The 21,061-nt window shown below is 45.6% G+C and overlaps 1 protein-coding gene across 4 annotated transcripts in view; it reads left to right on the forward strand.

The window, feature by feature from the left end:
* Positions 1–21,061, forward strand: part of Hunk (hormonally up-regulated Neu-associated kinase) — a 99,708-nt gene that overhangs the window by 34,107 nt on the left and 44,540 nt on the right. For all 4 annotated transcript variants that reach the window (XM_078044529.1, XM_005323539.4, XM_078044530.1 and 1 more), the window contains exons 2-3: positions 5,576–5,868; positions 17,606–17,661. In XM_078044529.1, coding sequence (XP_077900655.1) covers positions 5,576–5,868; positions 17,606–17,661 — 349 coding nt within the window. The remainder of the gene's footprint in view (positions 1–5,575; positions 5,869–17,605; positions 17,662–21,061) is intronic.

Raw genomic sequence — 21,061 nt, forward strand, 5'->3', positions numbered from 1 at the left:
GCTGGAAGGGTTGGTTTTTCCTGAGACCCCTTTCCTTCGCATTTCAAGTGGCCATCTTCTAGCTGGATTAGGACCCACCTTTAGCACATAATGTACATTAATTGCTTCTTTAAAGGCCCTGTCTCCCAATACAGTCACATTGGGGTTAGAGCTTCAATAGATGCAATTTAAGGGAGACACCATTTATTTGAAAAGAAATAGTCATCTTGAACCACTGCAAAGAATCAGAATCATCCCCCACAAATGGTCCTGAAGAGCCCATGTGTTTTCCTAGCACATACTTGTTACCTAGAACAGGATTGGGTGTACTTTAAGTGCTTAATAAAAGTTTGTTGAAGAAGGGGGGAGATTCTTTTCAGTTTAGCACACACTAGTCATTAAGAAACCAAAGTGTTCTGGAAAGAAAGCTTTTTTTTTTTTTTTTGGCTCCTTTCCATGTAGAAAAAAAAAAAATCAGTTGAGCAGGACCTCCCATTCCCTGTGCCTTTTGATTATTTAAAACATTACGGTATAAAAGGGCTTTGATGAAGGATGAGTTTTCTAAAGTGCAGCATACATTGTGTAATGCGTAACACATGCATGTGTATTTCTGAGATATTAAAAAGGAGTCTCTTTGATCAGTACTTTTTTCTTCCTCTCCGTCATACGGAAGGTTCGTTTTACGTCTGACTTTTCCTTTTTGGAGATTGGACACATTGACAATTCTCGGTGTGGCTCAGAGTAATGAATTTTTAAAGGCAAGGGAAGGGTGATTCAGGGCGAAAGGATGAATCTAAAATCCTGTTAACTCGGATCCTGTGTAGACAGTCTCCCCTAAGTCAATATTTAAAGAAGATGGGAGACTGGACGGATAGGAGACCACTGTTGTGGGATTTAAATGTACTTTTACTCCAGAGTAAAAAAATAAAACCACTGGAATGTGGTTCAGGTTCTTGTTTCATATGCTACAACTGTGAGTCAAGGAAATGTACCAGTTTTCCTCTGCTGACTCCAGCTTGGATGCCTTTCCACTCTCTGTACAGGTTGATTCATGGCAAGTACAAAAGTAATGACAATAATGGCATCCATTTAAGGCGCACTTACCATGTGCCAGACCCTGTACTCAGAGCTTTATGTGCATCGTCTTGGGGACCAGTTGGTTTATGGGAGTGTGTGCCAGTACTGCTTCCCGGGGATTTTGTGTGTTCCTCATTCTTTTCTCCTAGTGTGTGACAAAGCCTTGGAGCATGAATCCGATTGTTTTCCTCTGGCCCCTGTCCTCGTGGATTGGGGCCCCTGTGCATCCTTTCTTCCTCGTCTCTCTTGGTAGAGCGAAGCTCCCATTCCATCCCGTCTGCTCCTTCCTCTGGGTTGTGACATCTCTCATATCTTTTATTTCTCCACCCTGTGGCTGCTGCCTAGTGATGGAGTTCTACTCCTTTTTTTTTTTTAAGCTTTGGAGGATTTCCATTTCTTCTTATGAGCTTAGCCAATTTATTTAAAAGTTGATTTTGCTGGTTTTATTCATCTTTGGAAGGCTTTTTTTTTTTTTTTTTTTTTTGATGGAGAAAGGGGCACCATGGTGGACAGTTGCCATATTATGAGACACATCTTATTCCTTAATTAATGAACGAAGTTGATGAATAATCTGTTGTTTTCTCCTGTCACATGTCAGAACCATGCAAGACATCGCTACTTAGTTTTTTGGGCATTTGGGGGGCAATCTTGAAAACAGATTCCACTGTAGAATTCTGGGAGGCTTTGTAGCTTGGATCCATTGAAGAGCCAGAGTTATAATTTCACAGGAAATTGTTCTGCCAGGTGTGCACAGGATGGCATTGAGCCTTAGACATTGCCCTGAGCCCCTTCCCTCTGGTACACACACACTCACACCCCCCAGACCAGACTGGAGTTCCTAGACAGCATTGCCCGCGACAGTCCCCCACCACGTCAGGGGATCGGCAGAGCTGGTATCAGCCACAGGTGTTCTCTCTCCTGTTGTCTGAAACATGCTAAACTTGCTTATTTTACTGCCATTTGAGAGCAGATTTATTTTTCCTTAAAATAAAAACTCTCCTGTCCATAGCCTATTTTAGTCCCCTTGTTGTACTCGGCTTTTACCCTGATAGAATCAGTGTTGGACCTGTGTTGCCTGCAAACCTGATTGCTGTCAAATTAAACTCCCTGTCTCCCTTGGCCGGCCATTGATGGCCTTTTCCTTAGTTTCCCACTTATCCTCCCCCCCCACTTTCAGTTGTTGTAGATGAAGCTGATAAGCGGTGCTGTGTCATCAGAGTGGCCTTGTGTTTTTACCGGGTGTCAGGTGTCGGAGCTCGTGAGTGTAGAGGTGGATGGAAACAAGTAGGTGCCCAACTGGTTCTTTTTTTTTTTTTTTTTTAATATTTATTTTTTGGCGGACACAACATCTTTGTTTGTATGTGGTGGTGAGGATTGACAATGGAGAGGGAGCTGAGGCGACACCTCCTCCCAGGGGGAGTGGCTGCCAGTTCAGGGTTTTCCCTGGGGGCCTCTGGACCAGTAGAACTTGGGGCCTGGATATCAAATGATGGTGGGGCCCATGCCTGGTATGTTAGTTTCCTGGGACAGCTGTGGCATATTACCATCAACGTGGTGGCACGATCACTTTCTCATGGTCCGGAGTCAGGAAGTCCAAAATCACCGCATTGGGCCAAAACCAAGATGTGCACAGGACCACGCTCTGCGGAGACTTCAGGGGGACGTAGACTTTGCCCTCTCAGCTTCCGGCGGCAACTGGCATTTCTGGGCTTGGGGCCACCCCAGTCTTTGTCTTCAAATGGCCTTCTCCTCTATTTGTACAAGCTCTCCCTCTGCCTCCGTTTTGTAAGGACACTTGTGAGGACATGTAGAACCCACCCGGGGAATCCAATTTAATCTTATCTGGAAGCCCTTCACTGAAACCCGCATCTGCAAGACCTCTTTTCCCAAATAAAGTCCCACCGATAGGTTCCAGGGATTAGCACTTCCTATCTTTGGATGGCCATTATTCAACCTAGTACAGGCAATTAACGAGCCAAATAAATTATCCTGACAATAATTGTGTGCTCTGTTAAAAAAGGTGGATCGTATTCCCGCCTGGCGTAGTGCTTTGTAAGATTTCATTGCCAAGGGGTGTAATTTTTAAAACATTGCAACACAGAGTCAAGCAGAGACAGAACTTAATTGTACTCTTCAGCATCTTTCTCTCCACCCCCCCTAAGATGATGGCAAAATATACTTGTGTGTGTGTGTGTGCGCGCAGGGGGGCTACAGGAAGAAGTGAAGTTTATAAGGCTTCTTTTATCTAGCATTCATGCAGCGAGTTGGGGCCCATCTGCGGCTGGAGTGTCACTTTAACTTCTGTGGGCTGGAAGTGTTGGCCTCGGGGACTTGGGGTGTTGCAGGTGCCCCTCTGAGTGGTGCATGCAGAGAGGGGCTCCCTAGCTAATTTGTTTCCCTCTGCTGATTGTCCTTGGCGTTGGCTGTTTTTAGGTCTTTGGATTAAGGGCCTGAGGTTCCCTATTAAGATGAAACTTTGTTCTCCGGAAGGGATAACAGGCGAAGCTGTTGATAGCTGTTTTTGCTCTGTTGGATCCAAGCTGTTGGTCACCTATTGTGTACTGTGGCGAAAGGGGAGTGGGCCCCTGGGCCCTGTGTGAAAGTGGCTAGTGCTGTGCATCTTGAAATGCCTGTGTGCAGGGCAGTGGGCAAACAGGTGGCAAGAGGACCTGGAGAATGACGGACGTGTCCCGGGGGAGCACGAGACCCTCCCCTGCAGACAACCTGGAGACCCAGTGGGTCCACGGTGGTGCTGACTGTGGAGAGGTGGGGTGCTCCTGGGGCCGCAGAGAGCCCCGAAGTGTTTCAGCCTGAAATCAGGTTCCAGGCCCACGGATTTGGAGGCAGAGGGCAGAGTGAGTTCAGGAGGCCAGGATGGGTCACCTAAAAGAGGAAGGACCTCCATGTGCTAGTGCAGGCTGACGGGTGGTGGCCAAACTTTATTAACTTATTTGACTTAAAGTTTGCCTCTGATTTGTACTCTTTTTTTTTCCATTTTCTTTTTAAAAAGTCTATTTGACAGCTTTATCAAGATTTAATTAACAGGTAAAAGTGCATATATTTCCCGCGGGTCGTGTGATGCTTTGATATGTGTAGACATTGTGAAGTGGTTACCACAATCAAACTTATGAACATGACCTTCACCTCCTATCATCATCATCATCATCATCATCATCATCATTTGTGTGTGTGTGTTGAGAACATTTGAAACCTACTCTTTTAGCAGTATGAAGTATGCAGTAGACACAGGGACCCTGGGCATCCCTGGATACAGTGGCCCCAGAGTTCTCTTAGACATAGTGGCCCCGGGTGTCCCTTGAACAGAGACCCTGGGCATTCCTTAGACACAATGGTCCTGGGGGGTCCCTTGGACACAGGGACCCTGGGCGTCCTTTGGACACAAGGGCCTTGGCTGTCCCTTGGATGCAGTGGCCCTGGGATTCCCTTAGACACAGTGGCCTTGGGCATCCCTTGGACACAGTAGCCCTGAGGTTCCCTTGGATGCAGTAGCCCTGGGAGTCCCTTGGACGCAGTAGCCCTGGGCGTCCTTTGGACGCAGTGACCCCAGCACGGAGAGGCAAGGTGCCTAATCGACAGAAAGGAAGTGGGTATGGAGGAATTGACATTGTGTCCGTGGCTGGTCACATGGGAGAGGAACAGCAGGATGTCTTGGGCCTGGAGGGGGAAGAGGTGATACCCCAAAAGGACCAAGGAGAGTCGGGGTAGAAAAGACGTCTTCCCTCCCTGTCCTCCTCCTTCCCTGTGTCCCTGCCTCCCACCGTTTAGGATGACTTGCTGGTGGGGAAACCTCGCCAGAGCAGCTTCCTACGGGAGGCTGAGCGGTGAGGCTGGTCCTGACTGGGCGTGGGTTCACCCTAGTGACTCACTAAGGGAGAGAGGTCAGGGTGGGAGGCCAGGGACCGCCTGGGGGTGCAGGGCTCAGAGAGGGCCAGGAGGCCAGAGCTGCATTCTTGGGCAGCACCTCCTGCTGCTGCCTAACCGCACCTGGAACTGGAAACCGGGGACAGAGTTAGGTGTTTCCGAAGTGGGCTGGAGTGGGGGGAGCCAGACCCAGGAGGATGATGGAGAGTCCTGAGAAGTAGTGGGCACCTTTGCTCCAGGAGAAGTTGGTATCTAGCTCCTGATACCCTCCCTGCAGACAGTGAAGTTTGACATCAACCCTTTCCCAATCCTTCCAGGCTACTGTTCAAGTTTGCTTAAGTAAATTCCCTTCTCTCCTTTAATAAATGGATCTCCCCCCCCCCCATGATCTCTTTTTTCCCTTTGATGCCATTTAATTAATTAATCAATTCACATGTGCTAGGGATTGATCACAGGGCTGTGCATGCTAGGCAGGTGTTCCCCCGATGAGTGGGACCCCAGTCCTGATGGCTTGGGATCCAGTGTTTCTCCTGGTGCAGAGAAGTAGCTTGTGTTTCCCTAGAGATCCCGAGAGTGGTCGAGGAGTCTCCTTTGCCAGCAGCGTCTGTTAACACCCATGCTCTTGGTTTGTCCTCAGGTGGCCATAAAAGTCATCGATAAGAAGAGAGCTAAAAAGGACACCTATGTCACCAAAAATCTGCGGCGGGAGGGGCAGATCCAGCAGATGATTCGCCACCCCAACATCACGCAGCTCCTTGATATCTTAGAGACAGAAAACAGCTACTACTTGGTCATGGAACTGTGCCCAGGCGGCAACCTGATGCACAAGATCTACGAGAAGAAGCGGCTGGAGGAGTCCGAGGCCCGCAGATACATCCGGCAGCTCATCTCTGCAGTGGAACACCTGCACCGGGCTGGGGTGGTCCACAGGTGAGGTCCCTGAGGGGCTGAGATCGCCGAATCTGTGCTGAGTGGACGCTCCAAGAAATGGGAAGCGACCACATCCTGTTTTGCAATTTTTCTTCCATGGGATTGTTTTATGAGTTGAGTTCATGCCCGTGTGGGGGTTCAAAGAGAGTCCAAAGTCAGAGTACCTTTTCTTGTAGCCTGGCTCTGCCTTTGAAGGGTTGTTTGACCTTGCACAAATTACTGAACAGCTCTGAACTTCAGTCTCTTCATCTGTAAAATGAGAATAATAATACTTCATTTTCCATTGATGTGGTGGTCAGTGAGTTCTTAGGTAGAAAGAGATGAATGGTGTTCGGTGCACGGTTAGTACTGCATAAACGTTAGCTGCTGTTCTTGTCATTTATGAAGTCAAGAGACCAACCGTAGAGGTGCCTGAAAGAAAACTCAGTGATAGATGATTTTTCAGCTAGGGAAAGGGCTTTCCTGGTATTATTTGCTTTCAGATGTAGCTGCTCGATAGTCGTCTTAGTCAACTGAATTGAATCACCAAATCGTGGACTTGCCCCCAAAATCAAGGGGTGTTCCCCATAAATCAAACCAACCTTGCGAATAATTATGAAAATCGAACTTGCCTAGCCAACTTGTTCCCTCTGGGGAGGAGGCTTCCAAGAAAGCGAATGGAAATGATCTTGTGCTGCTGCTGGTGGGTGCTTACGTTTAGTACGACAATGAGATAAATTTTAAAAAGTTAAAAAAGTTTCTTAGAAACTGTTGGCTCCACCCATAAATGCACAGTTCTTTCTTCATGGAATTAAAATCAATAATTACAATTATAATTGAAATTATTGAGAAAAAAATCAATAATTACAGATAAAAATAAAAAATCATGTTTAATTAATTCTCATTTAAAAAGTCAGCTGATAGCATGAAGTATGCATGCACACACGTATTTGAATATTTTTAAATGGAGATACAACTCACATCCTCTAAGATCCACTTTATGAAAGTGTATAATCCAACGTTTTTAGTGTATCCAGAGTTATTCAATCATTACCACAGTCTAATTTGGGAATAATTTTATTATCCCCACAAAGAAACCCTGTTCTCATTAGACACTCCCCATGCTTCCTTGTGCCATTCCTTGGCAACCACTAGTTGACTTTATGTCTCTATGGATCGGCCTATTCTGGATTTTTCATATAAATGGAATCATATAATATATGGTCTTTTGTGATTACGGTCTTTTGCTTAGCATGATGGTTTTCAGATTCTGTCATATCAAGTATCAGTACTTCCTTCCTTTTTATGGCTGAATAACATTCCATCGTATGGATATACCACAGTTTGTGAATCTCTTCATCAACTGATGGACATTTGGGTCATTTCAGTTTTTTTGGCTGTTATGAATCGTGCTTAGATGACTGTTTATGGATAAGTTTTTGGGTGAACACATATTTTCACTTCTTTTGTTTCTTTTGGAGAATTACATGCTTAGGGTGGAATTGCTGGGCCATACAACAACTCTCAGTTTTGCCTTTTGAGGAAACATGTGTTTTTTAAAAAGTGCACATCTAAGCCGGGCACGGTGGCGCACTCCTATAATCCCAGCGCCTCAGGAGGCTGAGGCAGGAGGATCACGAGTTCAAAGCCAGCCTCGGCACTGGTGAGGCACTAAGCAACTCAGTGAGACCTTGTCTCTAAATAAAATACAAAATAGGGCTGGGGGTGTGGCTCAGTGTTTGAGTGCCCCTGAGTTCAATCCCCAGTACAAAAAAAAAAAAAAAAAAAAAATTGAACATCTAATGGTACCTTCTCTCTGTCCAAAAGTCATTCATTTTCTGATCAGTGAGGGAAGCAGCTAGAGACCTTTATTTACTAGAGCTCTCTGTGGGAGCTCTGTGGGAGCTTTGCAGATGGAGAGGGCTGTCTCCTCCTTGGGAGCCCTGGGGAGTCTAAACCCAGGGGCGCTGTGGGATATCCATTGCTCGGGCCTTTCCCAGAGCCAGCCCGGGCGGGGCACTGTTCCCATTAGTCACTTCCTCCTCACCGAGGTGCAAGACCCTCTTCACAGACCTATTCTTAGCCCCCGGGCTGTCATGCTATCATCATGCTTCATTACAAGTCTTTGTGTCTCCATCCGCGAGGCAGGGAACACTCAGAAACTGGAGGTGAAGAACACTATTTTTGGCTCTTCCCCACCATACCCTCCTGTGGCCTGTGGTGTCACGGCTCTGCCATTATCAGGAAAATGATGGTCGTGAGGGTGCCTGGCACTGTCTTTGTTTATTAAGATGACAAAGCCAGAGACCTCATGAATGAATCAGCCGGGAATATTGACTCTGTGGGTCACAGCAGAAAATAGAAGCCGGGTGGAGCAGGGGGGCAAGTGGCAGAGCTTTCGGTGGGACTTGGGGTGTTTTTCCAAGGGTTCTGTGCTGTCAAAAATAAGATGAGAGAGGAGTTTCTCAGGATGTTGAGGACAGCAAAGCAAAACCAGGTGAAAGCCGGCATTGCACTCTGGTTTTCCTCCCGCAGGAAAATTCTCAACAACCCTTTTAAAGTAATTTTAACAAAATCCAATCCTTCTCAGTGCAATTACTGTCAGAATGTCAAAGGAATGAATTTAATAATGTTTTGATAGCAAAGACAGGACGCTTTTTCTTTCATCTCCAGCTTCTCCTTCTTACTCTCTCTCTCCTTGGAAATATATTCATAATCCAATAATGGCGAGGGCTCAGATCTTTCAAACTTAGAAGAGATTGGAATCTAGATAAATATAGATTTAGGAGGATTTCTTTGCTTTTCTCTGTAGAAATCATGTTAATGTGTGTCTAGCACCTGGACATAGGTGATCAGGTAGCTGAGACATTGCATTAAAATGTTTTCATTGGATACATTCATGGGTAGCTTCATCTGAAGATCTTGACTAGTGGAGATTGTGATTTGACTGGCTGCTGGTATTTTTTTTTTTTTTTTTACTGTAGCCTTCTCCAGTGATGGGGGAATTTTCTTTGTGCTGCAGAGGAGGAATGAATTTCATAAATTATTTTGAGGTTAGATTTTTTTCAAATGAATAAGAGAGCCTAGCATTTCAGAGAAACCCTGGAGTCCCTGGTGCGAAAATTTCTGAGCAAATAGATTGGATTATTCAAAAGGAGCTAGAGTGATTTTTTTTTGTTTTGTTTTATTTATTTATTTTTTTTCCAGCGGCAGGGATGGAACCCAGGGCCTTGTGCATGCTAGGCAAATGCTCTCCAACCAAGCCACATCCCTAATCCCTTGGAATGAGTTTTTTCTGGCTACGTACATGCAGTCACGTAAAGGGCTTTTGGTCCTGAGTGTTAGAGGATGCTTTAAAACTCAGTTCTTGATGAGGCTGATACTGTGTGTGCTGTTAGGTCCTAATCAGCCTAATACTGGCAGAGCCCTCATTTCTTCTGACATTAAATCTAAATATTTAATTATCTACCCAGAAGTTCTCAATATCGTTTAAAATAACCATATCTTTAAAAGTCACGTGACTATTACAGGTAGACTTGGAAACAAGGAAACTAAGCCGTATAAAGCAGATTCCCAGCTTTGCAGGAACCTGGACTTGTCTGGAGCCTGCATCTTTTGCTTCCGTGGGGGCTCTTAGGAACTTTCACAGGAGCAGAGCGTGGTCTAACTTCATGACTCTTGTTCCAGGACTAGTTTCAGATACTACAGATTTACAATATAAAGAGTTTGTTTATTTTTTTTTTTCCTTCCCATCCAGCGTGCTCTCCCGGCAGGATGCCCAGATCTGATGATTTGCCTATTGTATACAGAGAGTTGACTCAATAAGACCCGCTGGTTCTGCTAAGAGCTAATTTGAGATTCATCTGTTCATTCCAAACGACAAAGTCCAATCAAACTGTACAGACAAAACACTGCAGGGTAATACAATATCCTTGTCCCTCAGCAGGAAGAGACAAGCCAGGGCACCTCCGGACTAGGAGAAAGGGACCTCTGATCAAAGGGAGCCCGTGACTTGCTTGGATGTGTGTCAGCGCCACCGTCCCCCAGGGCTGTGACCTTACTCATTCATCAGTGTTGGAAAAAGGTCCCCACACTTGGGAGGACGAGGAGCGGGCATAACCTGTGCCGGGAGGGGATGAAGAAGTTCTTTTAACTTTTAGGAGCCTCCCCCACTCCCCACAAAGGGAGGATTGGGGAAGGCAGACGAGAGGGGAATAGTTTCTGCTCACACCCAGGAGCTGCTTGGGATCCTAGGCCTGCTGCTAAGAGCAAGCACGGATCGTATCTGGAGGTGCTGGTTCTCCAGCCCAGACTCTGCAAGGGTGGGGTTCCATGTAATATTATTGATCCAGCTCCTGCTGTGCGTGACCCACAGTCGTCCTCTGCCTCTGCCCCCCTGGCCATCTTCGTTGGTTGGATTCTGCTTGTCTTCCAGGTTCCAGCTCCAAGCTCACCTTCTCCAGGAAGCCCTCCAGGCTGGGCCCTGGCCATGTGCCCCCAGGGCACCCTCCCATTGCCTTCTAAATATCTCTCCTTGGTCATACTAACCTGGTTGTTGTCTCCTGCCCATCGTTTAGCCCAGGGCCAAGGTCAGTGGGCACTGGTAAGACTTTGTGAAATGAAGGAAGGAAAATCGAATAAATACAGCCAGCCTCGGAGTTGGTACAGGGATGGAGGCTTTCTGGTAGGCGGACCCAGGTTCTTTCCGGAATATTCCGTATTCTCCTTGGAATTTCAAGGGAGTTTCTTCCCTGACTTAGTGCCAACTTGTTTGCTTTTCAGGTCACAGTCTACCTGAGAGTGGCATCTCTTTAGTGACTCGCACTTTGATTTTATAAACAGAACTGGTTTCTACAACACTTTAGAGGAACCAAATAGAGGTTTTGCTTTGAATAAATAAACCAGGTCCATGCTTAGCAAATTATTCTTGCGTTTTACCAACATAAGAGTTCACCATATTGTAAACTAATAGAAGATTCACAAATCACTTGGTTGTAATACAGTGCTTTTGAAGATAAGACCTAAAACACCCCTCTCATTCACTACTCAATGTCTTCTGCTTTGGGGAGGTACAGGCTTTTCTCCAATGCTTTATTCTTAGCTTGTAACCAAAATCCATCTTGCAGCCTCCCTCAGGCAAAACTCGCCCCCCACCACCCAAACATGATCTGTGTGTTTGGTCCACCCCTCGGACCTTCCCCTTGAGGGCTGGGCCCCCAGCACGGTTGGCTGATTGCCAAGTAAATCCCTCTGTACCTCTGTTCTGGAGACTTCCCTCCCCACCTCATCCTAGAATCCGCCCCCCCCCTATGGTGCCCGGGGCCTCGTGCATGTCATCCTAGAACCCTGACCGCCAGCCTGTCCTCCTGGAAGGACCCGTAGGCAGACGTCCTTTTCCTCCGCTACGGCCCAGCATGGGGTCCCTGGTATGATGCCATGTTTCAAGGAATAATCCGACTCAGGAGTCTGGGTGACCTTCGCGGGGTGGGTGCACTGCCCAGGCCGAGGAGGCGGCCTAAGCCGGTCTATTCACTCCCCAGGCAGCTGCGTCTTGGTCCCGATCTCTGCTCTGCTCCCCGGTTCTGGGGACGCACTGCTCCCCAGGTCTTCTCGCTGGTCCTGGAGGCCTGGCTGCTGCCGTGGTGTTCTGTCACTCACTTCTTTACTTTCCTCTGGGGTATCAACTTTGGTGGCTCCCTGGGCTCTTCTTGTCCCTGAGTCTAGGCCTCCTGTGTGATGGTGGCCTGGCCTGATCCTCACGGCGGGGTTGGGCACAGCATGCGGAGGCCCCGGAGAAATCTCCCTCATTCCCATCTCACGGTCCTAAATGTGCGTGATGAACACGCACACACGCATGCGCACACACACACACAAAACCATATTCACTGTGTTGCCACACTGCCACAAACGATTCCCACATGTGTGTATGCATGCAGCACACGTGTGTATTTACAAAATGTGTGCACTCACACACACACACACATGCACACTCATGCTCTTCCCTACACGCACACTCACAGACATGCACACCCACGTGAATGTGGGCTTGCACCTACTGTGTGCACTCACACACTCAGGTGTGTACCCAGCAGACGCGTGCACATTCTCTGCCCCAGCTGCTCCCCTCCCCAGCGTCGCTCTGGCTGCCTCTGCTCTGCAGGATGTGAGCAGCTGCCTCCCTGCACCATCCACCAGGATCCGGTGTTGGTTAGAGCTAGAGTCTTCCCTGAGTCCTCTTATACCTGTCCGTCTGCCTGGGAGGGCCACCACTGGAGGTCAAGGTGGCCTTTCTCCAAACCTTGGAGATGACCATCTTTAAAGAAAGGTGGGCAGAGCTGGGTGGGTGGAGGAGAGAGGAAGGTCACCTAACAGCCTGTGGGTGAACTTCCAGTGGTTAGTGGTGACCTGTTGGTGCTAGTTCTTTCAAAAGAACAAAGGGACAAAGATCAGGTGGTGCCTGGGTGGGTGTGGAAGAGCCCTCTGCCCTGGGGTCCTCTCTGCATCTCTGGAACCCCCACATTCCTCAACTCAATGGTAGATCTTCCCACGGCATCTCTCCCCAGAGCCCGCCGATTAGCAGAGAGCCAGAAGCCTTTTCTGTTCTGGTGTCCACTGTCTGGCCACCTCTTCCTGCTGGGCTCCCTCCTCGTGCTTTGCCAGAGGGGTGCTCCAGGGGCTTCTCCCTCTGTGTGCCCTGGTACTTTCCTTTTTCCAATGACACCTGGTCCCCTCCAGTACTGTCCTACAGACCCGCCTCCTGAAGCCACCTTCTCTTGTGGCCCGCCCACCCCCTTTCTTGTTTCCCAAGGTTCTCTTTTAAGTTTTAAAAGTTCTTCATTTTTCTTTATTTACATTTATTTTTAATCAGCACGTAATTGTACCTATTTATTGGGGTGCAGTGTGCTGTTTGGACACGTGTGTTGTGAGTGTGGAAAGACCAGATGAGGGTAGCCGCCATATCCATCACCTCCACGTTTCTCATTTCCTGTGGTAAGAACCTTCAAAATCCTGTCTTCTGGGTATTTTGAAATCTGCAGCAAATTATTGGTAACTGGCGTCGCCCCACGCTGCTGTGCCACACCAGCCTCGCATCTCACTGTGACTTTGTTCCTGATCACTCGTCTCTCTCTCTCTCTCTCCCCCTCCCGCCCCTTCCCTGGTAGCTACTTTTCTTTCTATTTCTATGAGGTCAGCTTGTTGAGCTTCCACAAATGCTTGTGAACATGCAGTATCTAGCTTATTTAAGGAAAGGAAATGAGCATGTCGAGGAGATGCCAGCACTCCGTGTTTACTGTGGCACTGGCCACAGCTGGGGAACCAACCGAGGCGTCCATCGGCAGATGAATGAGTAAGGAAAAGGTACATGTACATATCAGGACACGACTCGACCGTAAGAAGAATGGACTCCTGTCCTTGGTGGCAATAGGCATGAACCCGGAGGACGTAGTATTAAGTGAAATAAGACTTGCTCCTCTTTTGAAGCCTGTAGGGCCAAGGAAAAGCTATTTTTCACCCATCCTGGGGCCCTTCCCTTGGTTTCCAGTTAGAAGTTAACCCAGAGCTTCACGTCTACCTCCCATGCGGAGAAACTCCTCAGATTGCAAGACTGAAGGAAGAGGCTCCTAGTTCTCTCTCCCCTCTGCAGAGCGGTCGATCGGAAGAGTGGTATGACACGGGCGCTCCTCCCAGCCCCTATCACCCAGCGTGCACTGGTCTGCCATCCCTGCCTTCTGTCCCACAGAGCAGATCTGACACATAACAGAGCCAGATATTTTGCCCTTGGGATGGAGCTAGAGGAAATGCCACACTTTCCACTTGGACCGCAGCAGGTTTTCTGATGGAGCAGTTTCCTAGATAATAGAGTCCTGCTAGTATTTTCTAAAGGTATATTGTAATACACTAACACCGAAACATGATGAATAACTTCCTTTTGTATTCAAGATGTCTTTTATTACGTGATCCCTTGGGATCATTTGATGATGGTTGAATAGCTGGGCAGAGGGTCTGGGTGGCCCACTGTGCTGAAGAGACTTAGGTAATAACTTCAGGCACTAAGGATGCCCCACGGTGGACAGCCTAGGGGCAGCTGGTGGTAGCCACAGCATTCTTCATCTGAATTTCTTACAAAAGGGAAAAATTTCTAAAAGCTACTTTAAAAACATCTGTAGTCGTGGAGATAAAGCAAGCAAAGGAGGCAGGCCGAGTGCTTCTTTCACCGGGGCACGTTTTGCCCACTGATTGCCCTTTCCCATAAACCAGCCTCAGGCAGTCAGACAGGTGATGGGAAACCTTAGACTCCTGGACACAGTGTGATTGGGTAAGTGCCCTGGTTACCAGGGCTTGTTCTCTGCACTTTTTCCTAGGGGTTGGGGTTGGTTACTTTGGGAAGCCAAGTGGGAAGGTAGTGGCTTTGAACTGATTTTATTTTTCTCATTTTTGCCTAATAAATCATTTTTTTTATACATCCTCCCCTGGTTTCTGACCTTTCCTGGATTTTAAAAATGGGTGCTTTTCCTGTGGTTGCTGCCTTATCTCTTCTTTTGAGTTTCCCATTCATACCATTCTCCTGATCATTGTTCTGGTTCTCTGGACTTTTTGCCGACCCAGAATGACCCAGCTGACTTTTATTATTCTTGGCGATTACTTGCGTTTACCTATTCTCTTTAAGATGTTTTTCTCCTCCCTGTTTCTTTTGAACCAAATTTTTCCTGGTGACTTAGTGTGCCTTCTGTTCTTCCCAGGCAAAGAGGTTAAATTTCACGCAAAACACACTGTAGTCTCTCTTTAGACTTAAACAGGGCTGCTGCTGTATAATCAGTTTTCACAGAATTACAGTTTGGGCCGACACTCGTGTGTGTGTGTGTGTGTGTGTGTGTGTGTGTGTGTGTGTGTGTGTTTTAAAGTTACTGTTTGAGTAGAAGCCAGGCTTCTATCATGTCTTAATTATCTTTGGGAAAGAGGAAGCATGCTCATGAACCTCTCATATTATTAATTAATTCATTCATTCATTTATTTGGTACCAGGGATTGAACCCTGGGGCTTTTAGCCACCAAGCCACAACCCCAACCGTTTTTAAATATTTTACTGGAGGCAGGGTCTCGCCGAGTTGCTTAGGACCTTACTAAGTTGCTAAGGCCATCCTCCTGCCTCAGCCTCCGGAACTGCTGGGATTACAGGCGTGAGCCACCATGTCCAGCTCTCATATGATTTTATTATGAAATTATTTTTTCCTTAACAATGCAGTACTAGTTGGAGAAGACACATCGGCCTTGATTGGATTCTTTGATGACTTTGGATGCTCTAGATGTCACCCGAGAAATCTGGTAGGAAGAGAGGCGCGCGCTGGGTGGCTTTAATCACAACTTCTAGAGGTGTGGCCTCACAGTGGCGACCGCCTGAGACCCTGCCATGACAGCATTTCCCTGAGTGGTTCATTTCCATCCAATTTAAGTGGCCGTGGAAGGACTGGGATCCGATTTCTAGCAGCGTATCAGACTCCGACTCCAGAAATGCTTCATTGCAAACTTCTAGTCAAGAGAAAGATGACTTTCCACCGGAAGCATCGTCCAGTGACGGAGGGGGCCACTTTTATTCTGCCTTGACAAATTTGAATAACGTTATTTCACGAAACATGAGGGTATGTGGAGATAGTATTTTGAAAATTAAATTCTGCTAAGAGCAGATAATCTAAATATGATGGTGTAGCTTCATAAATGATAGCAATAGTCCTCTGATGATTTCGTTCCATTCCTAAAATCATGTATCTCTGTTTTCCAACCCACCCTCCACCACCTTCTAGGGGGCAAGCTCTTCCTATTGGAAGAAGGAATAGGGGACACGCTATATTTGGGTCACATGGTATTTGGACATTTGTGACACCTTTTAAAGGCAGCCGTGGTTTTGATGTACGCTGTGTACTGTTCTCCTTGAAGCTGGTGAAGTAGACGGTCCTTTCCACTTGTGAGTGCATTTAGGTGGGAATAATCCATTATAATCCTGAGCCGGGCATTTTAAACAGAGATCTTTCCTCTCATCCACGTATCCAACCCAAGGCCGCCTTCCAATTTCAGATCCATTGGACACTTTGTAGAGCTTAACTTTTTTCTCCATTTGACTCCTTAAATCCTCGTCCTGTCTTGAAATCCCACCCTTGATGGTTCCTTCCAGAACAGCCTGGCCAGCTGCTGTCCTTGCCTCCCTGACTGTGGATGGCCCTGTCCTCCCGGTCACCTGTGTTTCCTGGTCCTTTTTCTCTCATTCTTTCTCCTCTTCCTGGGCAACCACAAGTCCTTTCAAAACTTCAGCTTCTACCCATATGAAGGTTGGAAATTGGTATTTGGCAGGCCGCGTCTTGCCCGAGATGTTGGCTTGCATGGTGTTGTTATTGTTTTAAATGTGAGTTTGTTGCCAAGACTTAAAAATTGAAACCAAATCCACAAATCTGGCTTCTCTTTGAAAGTGGGATAAGCTGGCAGGACTGGGAGCAGCCTTTGAGCCACTGTCCCCTATTAAATGGGACACTGTTTGTCCTGTTTACCACAGACAGCCCTAGTTACTATTTTCTTTGGTTTCTGGACATTGAAGCCACATATCAGCTGCCATTTTCATTTTATCATGATTATGATACTCAGTTCCATACAACAGAGATAAGAAGAAAAGGAGTCCCCCCCCCACCCCTGTCTCACTATTCAAATGTAAACACAAAAGCTGGACCAAGAGTGGACTGTTTCAAAACAATGGGGAAAGAGAATGTGTGCGGATGTGTGTTATGAAAGAGAAAAATATTCTTACATCATTAACATTCAGGGTGTGTCCAGAGTTGGTAGGCTACAGTTTAAGGTGCCAGAGTTTATAATTGACATAGATTTTTTTTTTTTTTTTTTTTTTTTTTGGTACCAGGATTGAACTCAGAGGTTCTTACCCACTGAGCCACACCCCAGCCCTTTTCATTTTTAAATTTTGAGACAGGGTCTTGCTAAATTGCTGAGGCTGGCCTTGAACTTGCAATCCTCCTGCCTCAGTTTCCCCAATAGCTGGGATTATAGGTGTGGGCCCCAGCTCTGATGAACGATCTTTATTCTGTCTGCAAACTCAGTTGCCTTTGACCATGTCAGGTTTGACATATCCTCAGGCAGAACACCAGGGATTAGAGCACCGTTCTCTCTGGACTCCATTATTCTGCCTGGGCTAATATCGACTTGCTAAATAGATTAATATTAATCTAGTTTCACTTGACAATTTGCCTGACACTTAGGCCCTAATCAGGGCGGTTGTCATACTGATAAGTCAGCTTTCTATCATTATTTTTATTATTGTGATGATGATGATGACGATGATGATGATGTACCTGCTTCTCCAAATTTATTTCTGCCTCTGGCTAAGGTTGCTCACTGTCCCAAACCCACGGCATGTTTTTATTCCCGACTGTTCAGATAGCCTCTGTCTGGAATGGTGCGTTCTGGTTTCTACTCATTCTGGTTGTATTTAGCTTCCAGGTTCTAGTTGAGGCCCTACTTCTGGAAACTTCATGATTTCTTTTATGCTCTTGTCTTCTCTGAAATCCTTTAGCTTTTGCAGTCAGTGGCAATGAATTGTGTCATGTCTTGTAAATATTTACCTGAGTGAGTGAGTTTTGGCAGAAAGCGTTATGGGTTGGTTGGAAGGGACCCTAAAACAGTTCATTGCCCTTCAGAAGCGAAATGTCTTTCCACTATTTCAAATGCTTATCTGAAATATTGTGTGGTTTTATTTATTTCAGAGACTTGAAGATAGAAAATTTGCTTCTAGATGAAGACAATAATATCAAGCTGATTGGTATGGCTTTTTTTTTTTTTAAGCAACATTATCTTTTAAGGGTTGTGTTGTGAATTCTCAACTTTGAAAATTATCCATGTTCTTCTATGTGTAATCCCTAGGCAAGAATTCTAGATTACCTTCATTTATGTTTAATATTTAATAATAGTTTTGAAAATGAAAATTAATTTTATAAAGTAATTCAATAATTCATTTAAATAATAGTTTAAACATAATTAGTAAGATAAAAATACTGTAATTTGTGTTGTGAAAATGAATTTCGTCGTCGTCCCAAATAAGTACTTGTTGGCCATGTGTTTCTTTGGATTATTCAAAATTCAGCCTCTTCTGAAATTGAGATGGAGCTGAACTTTTATGAATGTTATTTTTATTCAGATTAATAAGCAAGCATCTTGAAAACAGTTGAAAGGGGGCTGGGGTTGTAGCTTAGTGGCAGAGCGCTTGCCTCGCATGTGTGAGGCACTAGGTTCGATCCTCAGTACCACATAAAAAATAAATAAACAAAATAAAGATATTGTGTCCATCTACAACTAAAAAAATATTTTTAAAATAAATTGAAATTAGTTTGGCTCAGAAATGTAGCCTATGACTTTGCCATGTTTCATTCCACGTTTCATTGAATCTAGGGATTTCCAAGATAAGCAGAGGTGAAACTTGCTTCTCTTTTGATATAATCTTTATCCAAGCCTCCAAGCCCCATGATACAGTGGTGGCCGTGCAGATGGATGATTAGAATCTGTACCAATTGCAAGGAGACTCCAGGACAGTGCGGGTCAGCACTGGTTCATAATTCAGGATCCATGAAGGAATTTGCTCTGTTGCTCCTTCTCTGGAAGAATCAAGGCACTTTTGTTTGTTTGTTTAGGTGGTTTGCCGGTGTGGTTGCTCTTGTTTACTTTTGCACCCACATGTTAGCACCATCTTTTTTCCTCTGTTTTCTCTTTTCCCACCTCAAGTAATTTCGCCCACTCCAATGGCTTGAAAAAGCTTTATGTTAAGAGGAAAGAGAAGGATCGATAGAACTTTGTGAGTTTTGGTATTTTTGTACCTAAGATTTTTGTTAAGCAAATGTTGAAAATCATCTCAAGACTCTCCAAAATATATCACTGAAAGGACTTGTTAGATACCTTGGGATCACAGCCAGCTCCAACAGAAGCAGGCAGAGGCTGCAGGGACTCCAGCCCCCTTGGCTGGGTGATGGAGCACCATTGATAGCGGTTGATGGATATACCCATTATTAGGAGATTAACAGTTAAAAGGAAACCAATCCTTTTTCCCCCAAAGCATTTGAAAGCATCTATTCTTAGCAGATTCGTAAACCATCCTAAGGATTTTCACTTTGTTTTATTTGTTTTATTATTGCATTTAATTTTCCTGAGAACCAAACAGAAACAGTAAAATAAAGACAAGGCCAAATGTCTGCAGGATGTTGTTCTGATCCTGCTCTTGGGGACCCTCAGCCCTAAACAAAGGACCCTCCTGGAGGGAGGTAAGCCATGGAGGAAAGAAGATTTTTAAAAAGTTTTTCTGGAAGGCTGACCTGTATTTTGGAAAATGTGGAGGTGAGAGTACAGAGTTATTGTAACAGCAGAGATTGTGAAGAAAACAGGCTTGGTAAATGCTGGATTTAGATTACAGTAAAAGACTGAGTCACTTCCACTGGGCACTGCCGGGCATCACGTACACCAGGCTGGTGAACCAAGTGAGGAGCGGTCTACCTGTGGGTAGTTTCCAGGTCCCAATTGAACACTGCTTGTTCTGTGTCTTTCCTTCGCTTTGCCCCCTCTTTCTTCTCCTCATGTAATAGCCCTAGATGACCATGTAAAAAAAAACAAAAAAACCCCCAAAAAAACCAAAACACCCCGTGGGATAAGCAATGTTGAAAAGCACAGACCTTTTTATTGATTAGAAGGTTGCTCTGATGTTTCTGGAAGAACCAATCAGCGTAAATTGCAAATGCATTTACAAGTAGCTTGCAGATTGGCTGAATAATAAAACCTCTTAGAGGAAACCTGTACAGTAATATGAAGCAATTATGTACCTAAATTAGAGCCGGCAGTTCCCATTTTAGTGGGTTGCTTTTTGGAGACCAGGAACTACTTTACTCGGATCCTTCAGAGGTATCACCTCTCCCCGGCAACCACTGGATGGGAACTAAAGCATGTATTCCAGGTCATTGGAATAAACAAAAATAAAGTGAATATGGTTTTCCAGATCTGCTCTGTCTGTTTTTTGCAATCTGTTTGGTTGGGCAGCAGTCCCAACCAAAAATGGTTGTATTTACAGCTAGAGAAAAGGAAGTGACATGCAGAAAATGGAAGTGAGGTGTGAGAGCCTGATTGGTTGCAGAGCTCGCCACTGTCTTACCTGAACCTGGCTTGAACAGTTGGCGGCTTGTGAGTGGCTCAGACTCAGATCCTTTGTAGAAGAGTGGGTTGCAGTTTGTTTACACGTCGTTAGGTTACACCTCACTATCTACGGGAAGCCTTTAGGCCAAACTTAAAATATGCGCACAGGAAGCTTTAAGCCAAACTTAATTCAGCTCAACAGGAGGAAGTAGGCCCAGTGCTTGGAAGAATGGCCAGATGTTAGAAGCCAGGTTTCCAGCCTGGCTAGAAAGGAGGCTTTGAAAACCGGGTCTCCCTGTTAGAACTCTTCCATTAGCTCCCAGTTCTCCCATCATCAGCTAAAGAGCCCTGATGTTCACCTATAAATGAAAGAGACGTTGGGGCAGCTGGAAATTGCATTCTGTTCGGCACAGTCTGCACTTCCGCCCTCCTGAGGGAAGAAGGCCCAGGGTCTTGTGGATTTTCTTGCCTCTGGGTTGGGCAATGCAGATCAAAGTCTCCCCGGCTGCCTTTTTGTGTCTGAAAGCCCTTTGAACCTCTTTCCTTCAAAGGAATTACCTGCTTGTTTTTCAGAGGTGATTATAGCTATTATCATTTCCTCTTGGTACGTTTCTCTTTCTTTGAAAGAATTTGGTTTAAATAAATCTAGTTAAGCCATGTTTCAAATTAACTAGAATTATCAGGAGTAGCATTTGATTTAATCAGGACTTTTCCCCCTTCCAAAAAGAAAAAAAAAAGCAGCCTGATGTTTGTGAGTTTAGTAGTTTAATCTCAAAATAGGGAGCCACGGCTCGGGACAGTTTTGTACATATTTCAAAGCAGCATTCACTCGGGTGCTCTTTTGAGATTCATTTTGCAGTTCTCAGGAAATCGAGTGATAATTGGCTTATGTATTTACCAAATCTAATTGAGGCAGACCTGGGTGACATTACCGGGAGGCGGACTTCTCTTTAGCTTCACGATTCTAATTATAGGCCTATGTGTAAAATTTTAATAATTTCAGTTACAAATGTGAAACACGCTGGCTGTTCCTCTGCCATGCATTTCAGTTA

The sequence above is a fragment of the Ictidomys tridecemlineatus genome, chromosome 3 (genome assembly GCF_052094955.1).
Source record: "Ictidomys tridecemlineatus isolate mIctTri1 chromosome 3, mIctTri1.hap1, whole genome shotgun sequence".
Lineage (NCBI taxonomy): Eukaryota > Metazoa > Chordata > Mammalia > Rodentia > Sciuridae > Ictidomys > Ictidomys tridecemlineatus.